General features: G+C 39.6%; 2 protein-coding genes across 2 annotated transcripts in view; one reads left to right on the forward strand and one right to left on the reverse strand.

Annotated features, from left to right (window-relative positions):
• LOC117293336 (neuronal PAS domain-containing protein 2-like) overlaps window positions 1–3,235 on the reverse strand; it is a 58,248-nt gene extending 55,013 nt beyond the window's left edge. Inside the window, exon 1 of the mRNA XM_033775617.1 lies at window positions 3,165–3,235. The gene's annotated coding sequence lies outside the window, so the exon portion shown is untranslated. The remainder of the gene's footprint in view (window positions 1–3,164) is intronic.
• A 1,705-nt stretch (window positions 3,236–4,940) lies between these two features.
• On the forward strand, window positions 4,941–7,045 carry LOC117293885. Its single transcript, XM_033776360.1, has 2 exons — window positions 4,941–4,965; window positions 6,356–7,045. The coding sequence occupies exon 2, from the start codon at window positions 6,362–6,364 to the stop codon at window positions 6,740–6,742; it is 381 nt and encodes a 126-aa protein (XP_033632251.1). The 5' UTR covers window positions 4,941–4,965; window positions 6,356–6,361; the 3' UTR covers window positions 6,743–7,045.
• The last annotated feature ends 1,202 nt before the right edge of the window (window positions 7,046–8,247 follow it).

The following is an 8,247-nucleotide window of genomic DNA, read 5'->3' on the forward strand; positions in this document are numbered from 1 at the left end:
TGGAGAGCTGTTGATAGTATAAATCATTGTGATAATTGGCTCCCTCTGAAGTAATATAGTTTTTCAGAAAGAGGTTAATTCTCAACCAAATAATAAAAGCCTTCAACTAAAGCCTTTTATTATGCATCTGGAGCACACAAAGTAATGCAACAAGGGTGTTTTTTCTTGCATTATTCTCTTGCAAATTCGATGACCAATTTTATGCATACATGTTTGTTGAGATACACCAAGTGAGAATACTGGTCTTTAGCAATTACCAAAAGTGTCCAGTGCTGGATGAGGCTGGAAGATAAACTAGTCTGGTTGGCAATGCCTATTTATGTTTTAAGAATTACGGTACTCTAATTGTTATTGGGGAATGTGATGTAAGCAAAGTTGGGTCCTAGTTTCAGAACTTATTGTCGGCAATGAATCTTACCCCTGTCAAGTGAAGACAGCCAAAATATCAGCCATGATATAAATGTGATGTGCCGTCTGAAACATTCTATTTACATAATAATAATAATAATAATAATAATAATAATAATAATAATAATAATAATAATAATAATAATAATAAGACTTGTAATGCTACACTTGTGTTACTGGCCTCAATGAGTGTTATTTGAGAGCTCTTATTCGCATCTATTTGATGAGCAAAAAAAACACACACAGTTTTGAGTTTATACAGGAAGTGCCTGGTTTGGCAAGGAACGCCACATTATGTGTTAAGTCTGCGCTGTCAGGTGATTAATAAAAATATGAAACACAACTAGGGCATGGCCATGTTTTGGCTGCTCTAACCAGAATCATAATGGAGCTTTGGTCATTGGTTGTAAATGTAGCTGCAGTACATTGTTTGCTGTGTGATGCGTCACATTTGAACAACTTTTTTAGAAAAAAATAAGACATCTCACTCTAAGCCAATCACAAGGCAGAATCTTTGTACAGGGTGTTATAATATACAGAATAGACCTTAGTGCTGATGACATTACAATTTGCAGGTTAATGAAAAACTAGTTTTTTGTGCTCAACTATCGGCAATGCAGTACCCATTTGATTGGCCAATTCAAAATCAGACATTGAACCAATATGTTTGTATGAGATAGATTGGCTGTTGCCAGCTTTGTGTTTTTCCCTGTGTTGATGTGTGCCAACTTCGCTTGATGGGAATATCATCTGAACAAACGAATCAAAACTGCACTAAAGCAATGCAGTAAACAAACTCCGACCAGTTCAGGGGTCTATTGAAAGTGGCAACAGAAATAAACATGACAAACTGTTAACTGTTTGCAGGAGACATTTGATATTCGGGCATTTCTCGCCGACTTCACAACAACACTGCACTTAATTACATGTATGAACTGTTAAAAGAACTGAATAAAACCCCATTTATCAAGATTAAACTTATTCAACTATGTGTTCTTTACGAATGGTTTTATTAGCTGTTCCAACCCTTTAAAGTATATCAGAGTCGAAACGTGTATCGTATTTTCTGTTTATGATTTCTTAGGGTCATGTTACACGAAGCAAGTTACACGCAACCACTTCGGTTCCTGGATACGATAGACACGATAGACAATCTGACAATGTGACTTGTGTAGCCCTTTGTACAAAAGTATGATATTGATTGGCAGATAGCAGTGTACTTTTTAAATCTTTTGATATGACGAAAAAGGTACACATTCCTGAACCCATTTTAAAAATTATTTGATTGTAAAATTGAAGTACATTTTGTTCTAAATGAAACACTCTTTGACTTGTATAAATTGTATCATGTCAAAGCTCCAGAGTCACAAAAATAAGCTCCCTCAACATTTTAATGAATTCTAACTTAAAAAATGATACATTAGGGCTAGGCTATGGTATGTATGAGTGATTGAGTTTTTGCACACGTATAATAATAATAATAACCCGTTTTTATATAGCGCTTTTCACACCCGGAGGGCGTCCCAAAGCGCTTCACATTATTACCCCTGGTCACTGGGCCTTAATTCACTCCTTAAACCATCTCAACTCCCTGGTGGGGAGTATGCAGCCTGTGCAACATTAATATGCGCTACTCGGCTAAATCAATCACAAGAACCATCTCTGCCCTCACAGGTACCCATTTACCCCTGGGTGGAGAGAAGCAATTATAGTTAAGTGTCTTGCTCAGGGACACAAGTGTCATGACCGGGATTCGAACCCACACTCTGCTGAACAGAAGCATCAGAGCTTGAATTCGGTGCTCTTATCCGCTCGGCCACGACACCCCATATCTACCAATTATTATTGTACTCGGACAGTCAAAGCACTGGATATAGAAACATTTGAGACAGGTTTTTGAAGTAGAACAACAAGCAGACAGGTAAAAGGTGCAAAGTGGCATGAAACCTTGCAGGAGACCTGGACCTGTACGGGCAGCTCGGGCCTTTATCGGTGCAGTTAAAAACAAAGTTTCCCACCCAGTCAACTAAGAAAAAGAATACTGAGTAAGGACCAAGACCGCGGGCTACTCTAATTTCTTTTCTTGTTTTTAATAATTGTTTGATTTGATGACTTCATTTAATAATAGGAACCCATGAGAGTCAGGAAGAGTAGAATACATTTAAAATCCAAAATGCACTAGGCACTGGCTGGGCCCCCTCGTCAAAAACATCTCCTGCCTATCTTTAACTGGTAACCAAAAGACAAGACAGTACAAAGGTTCGATGATTTCTTTGGATGCAATGATTTCATTGGATAATTTCAGTGACGTAAGCTTTCAATTACACACTTTCGGTCGTCTGCGTGTTTTGTGATGTGCTGGTGTGCATAATTTGTGTATATATTTCATAGAAATAGTTATTTTTTGACAGTAAATGATACCTTCGACAGTTGTTAAAGACTTTGATTGTCAAAACCGATCACACGCGCGTACGTGCTGAAAATGTATAAATTTTGATGTAGCAGGTGGCCTAACAGGTGCGCGCGTATAAACATGTCCATAAAAATACGGTCTTACTTACAGCAGACCTCACACAGACTAAAATGTGGCCTTGAACATGAATACAACAGAATTTAAACATAATTTTGTCTTGATATAATTAGACTTAGAACAACAATTTGCAAAGCCCAGATTTTTTTTTAAAAGTTTGCTCCCCCAAAAGGCTAAATAAAAATAAATAAAAAAGAACATTATAATAATACAGCGGGAGTCTTACTTGTTCTTTAAGTGGCTTGGTTTTCGTCCACCCATACGTATATCCACCCGCTGGTCCTTGCTATATTGCTCTATGCCAAAACTGAGTACTACCGCACCGGTAAGCCTTTGCGACTTGCGAACCATCAACCCCCTTTCCCCCGTCGCCTGAACAGGTTCCGTACGTACACATACACACTCACGTCTCGGATAACTTCGGCAACCGTGTCTTTTCATCATTTTTAACGGTCCCCATAAATAGCGCTCTCATTGGTCAGAAGTGTCTTAGTTTAGTTAACGGTCTCCTTATATAGCGCCCCCTACGAATAAGGTAGTTTAGTTCTCATTATAATAAGATGCACATGCGCACTGGAGGCTGCAAGTATCGAAAGTGTGCAAGTCACTGACCGGTCCCTCAGACCAATCACAACACAGATATGGAAAGCTTACGTCAATACACGTAATCCAATGAAATCCTTGCATCCATCCAAGGAAACTCTTCAGCCTGTAGCATGTCGTTACCATTGCGGATCCCAGTTAAAGATACGGGACCAGTCAAAGACTAACGTCCTTCGTTGAGGGCGCTATATAAGGAGACCGTTAACTGAAATAAACTACCTTATACGTAGGAGGGCGCTATATAAGGAGACCGTTAATTAAACTGAGAAAATAGAATTAATTAAACTAAGACACTTCTGAACAATGAGAGCGCTATTTATGGGGACCGTTAAATAAAAAGAGAGTGTTGCGGATGATTACACTGCAGTGTTTGTTGGTTTGTTTGTTTGTTTGTTTGATTGTTTGAATGATCTTCCCATCGAGGGAACTCGGCAAACTCCCACAAAGGGAATGTATGAGTATCTTTGGGGGCGGGGTGGGAACACTACACACATGTCTACAAGCAGTGGACACTATTAGGTAATTACTCAAAATAATCATTGTTAGCATAAAAACTTACTTGGTAACACGCATTAAAATGTAGAGCTGCTGATATAAACAAGTGAAAAACGGCTTCCTCCGAAGTAATGATGCTACTATCGTAAAGAGTACTAGTAAATTACAGCATATCCTTGTTGATTTATAGTGGATATACAGGAGTACACACCGTTTGATCTGGGTGTAAGCAAACAAATTTACACACATATACTACGGTAAATTAAACAACTTTACTGCATTGATCTACCTCCATGGTTATACAAACATTATGCACACGCTGCATCCAAAATAAGCAGACGACCAAGAAAGTGTGTGGCTGCTGAAAAATACATCACTGTCGGACCAATCAAAACACAGGGAAAGCTTACGTCACCGCACGTTATCCAACGAAATCATTGCATCCAAAGAAGTCATTGAACCTGTGTGTGCACTGATCGTTTAGATACGTATTGTTAAAGCAAGGGAGGGGACCTGTTTAAGTTGACCCTTCGTGACCGTAAGATATGAGGGCGCTATGTAAGGAGACCCTTAAATAAACTAAGACACTTCTGACCAATGAGAGCGCTATTTATGGTGACCGTTAAATGAAAAGACAGTATTGCCGAATCTGACATGGAGACTGTCACGTATCTCTGGTACTAGTCTGTTCATCCGACAATTTGGGGGTGATGCTATAGCTACGCCGGACCGTAAAGAGAAGAGGAGTTGTGAGAAGTACACCGTTTGATTTGGGTGTAAGCAGACAAATATATTTACACACAGATACCATCCTCCATGCAGATACTCAGTGGTCAATTTAACAACATTCCTGCATTGTCCTCGGTGGTACTAGTCTGTACATCAGGCGATTGAGGTCATGATGCTACGGCCGTAAAGAAGTGCTATCAGTAAGAGCAGATTATTTTTGACGGACAGTATGTTTGACAAGTCCTCCATGGTTTGACACTACTGCTGTACCGTCTGATGGGTGTAAACAGACAACATGTACATGATGTATTACGTGGTCAATCAAACAACTTGAAAGTTTACTGCATTAATTGTTTAATTATACAACATTGTACACATACGCTGCATAACAAAACAAGCAGACGAGAAAAAGATGTGCTGACTATGACTAACCACTTCACAGGGCGCGGACCAATCAAAACACAGGAAAGCTTACGTCACCGCACGTTATCCAATGAAATCATTGCGTCCAAATAAATGATAGCACCACTGTGTGTACTGATCTGTTGGATACCAGTTGAAGACAGGCAGGGGACCAGTTTAAGTCGATCCATTAGGAGATGGGAGGGCGCTATATAAGGAGACCGTTAACTAAACTAAGACACTTCGGGCCAATGAGAGCGCTATTTATAGGGACCGTTAAATACAAGGACACACTCACTGTGGAGTTAATCATCTTTATATTTGTATAATACAAAAACATAAAAACATCGTTAAATTTAATTAAAAGGACACTTTTGTCCAAATGATAGAAGTGGCAGATGACACCACAAAGCTCTGAGACCAAAATGGCTGCTGCTGGATACTTTGGCAAGTACATACACAATGTATATTAATATTTTTTAGAATCTAATCAAAGTTCTAAAAAGAACTTCTAATTCTGTTTAGAGTTCTACACGAGTATGAATATAGTCTACCTACAATAAAAAAAAAGGGAATGGGTTCTAGTTTCATTCTACTACGAGTCTAACTTATTAGTTCTGAATTCTATGCAAAATTTAATTAATCATGTGCTTTCATCACATTCATAATGAATACTCCCTTGTCCCTTCGTATACAATAAAAACTGTCTCCATGAGCAACCGACTTCAGAAATGTGTGCTGGCATGGACACATAGACTTCCTTTTTTTAAATAAAGTCAAAGAACTTGTCTTCATCAGCAGCACAGTTAGTCGGCGACATACAGCGCAGGCAAACAAAAAAGTTTGTCCAACACATCTAAAATTTCTGACCCTTCACTATTCTAATCGCACAACAGCATCAGAGCTTTGACTTTTTTTCGTGGGGGGGGGGGGGGGGGGGGGGGCGTTGCTCTAAGCTGGGGGGTCGTAGGGGTGTTGATTTGTCAGGGGGGGGGGTTAAAATAAGTTTTGTTGATTTTGATTTTCATGTGATCAGAATTGCATACAGTAGCCGCATAAAACAAAAGTGGTTAAGTGTGCAAACAAGTTTGTTGAATGAATGGAAAAGATTAAAAACTCACCACCAAACAAGTTTTGACCTCCGACCTGAATGCTTACATTCATTTTGTTTCCTTTAATGCTCTACAGGCTGACATGCCTCAACTGACCCCCTCGCCCACCAATAAGCACTTGCATGCATCCCAGCTTGCCTACCAGCTGCGCAATCCAAGCTTGCCTACCAGCTACGCAAGCCCAGCTTGCCTACCAGCTACACACGCCCAGCTTGCCTACCAGCTGCGCAAGCCCAGCTTGCCTACCAGCTACACAAGCCCAGCTTGCCTCCAACCAGCTACTCAGGCCCAGCTTGCCTACCAGCTACACACTCCCAGCTTGCCTACCAGCTGCACAAGCCCAGCTTGCCTACCAGCTGCACAAGCCCAGCTTGCCTACCAGCTACACAAGCCCAGCTTGCCTCCAACCAGCTACTCAGGCCCAGCTTGCCTACCAGCTACACACGCCCAGCTTGCCTACTAGAAACAGCAGCAGCTGCAGCTAAGACAAAACAACAAGCAAAGCAAGCCCTCCAAAACATGCCAGTGGCAAGGGAAAGAGCACACCACATCAACTCCACCAAAGAAACGATGGTTTGGAATGGGTGCATCCTTTCTAATTCTCTGAAATAGTTAACTTAAAACGACTAAAAATATATTAAAAATATAAAGTTTGTATACAGCGCTTTTTCACTCCTGAAGGCTGTTCCAAAGCTCTTCAAATTATTACCCTGGTCACTGGGCCTTAAATCATTCCTTAAACCATCTCAGCTCCCTGGGGAGCGTATACAGCCTCGTGCAACAAATGCACTACTCTGCTAAATCAATCACAAGAACCATCTCTGCACTCACAGGTACCCATTAACCCCCGGGTGGAGAAAAGCAATAATAGTTAAGTGTCTTGCTCAGGGACACAAGTCCCGACCGGGATTCGAACCCACACTCTGCTGAACATAATTAGCAGAGCTTGAATTCGGTGCTCTTATCCTCTTGGCCACGACACCCCACTAGTGCCAATATTACAAACCAAGTCATTAATAAAAAAACAACCTCCTTTTCACTAGTTTAAATAGAATTGAAAACATTTTAATTGCGAAGTTTAAAACAATTTGTTTTCCATTCAGCAAAATACAAAGTTGCTGAAAAATCTCATCTTTTCATTAATATTTCACCAATATTCTAACTTCACACACTTTTGAATTATTTACAATTACATAATGTTAACAATCTGTCAACAGTTTCACATATCTAGTCATTTAAAAAAATAATTTGATTAAATTTACATCTGTAAATAATTAACAATAATTTAAATCGTTAAAATACTATATTAAGGATTTGTTGGCATAATTTTTGGTTGGCATAAATCAGAAATAAAGTTAACAAGGTGGTCGAGAAAACATTGTTGGAGCAACACTACTTTTTGTCACCTGAGAAACTAATGAATTGATTAATAAGTAATTTTGCAGGTACTAGTAACTTTCTTTCTAAAGTACTAGTACTCGCCACTCGGAGATCCAAGAACTTGGTACTCGGCTTTTGGACTTTATACTTGTGCTTGTACCCACTCATTTTTTGCTGAACAAAGAAATCTTCTGTGCAGTATTTTTTACTGCTGCACAGCTGTATGAAATTAGTGATGCAACAATGCAAATCCATTGTGGACAAATTGTTTTACCGGTAAGCTAATTTCAGACCAGTATGTATTAGTAAGCAAAGGTGCATTTTTATAAGAAAAAGTGTGTTTCACAACTGATCACGAAGATTTACGAACATGTGTGCACATCCACAATGTATTTGCATTGATGCGCCACTCATCTGTAATTTGATTACGGATAGCACTGTGTTTTAGGAAAAAGAAATTCTGCTAATGGCCGCTCTGTAAGCTGAAAAAGCATGCTTGCAGGTTTTAAGAAATTAAGACTAGATCGGCGAGACGCAAGAAGACTGTTCCAGACTGTAGAAGCAACAAATGAAAACACTCAGGCCTGA

This window comes from Asterias rubens, chromosome 8 (assembly GCF_902459465.1).
Source record: "Asterias rubens chromosome 8, eAstRub1.3, whole genome shotgun sequence".
NCBI lineage: Eukaryota > Metazoa > Echinodermata > Asteroidea > Forcipulatida > Asteriidae > Asterias > Asterias rubens.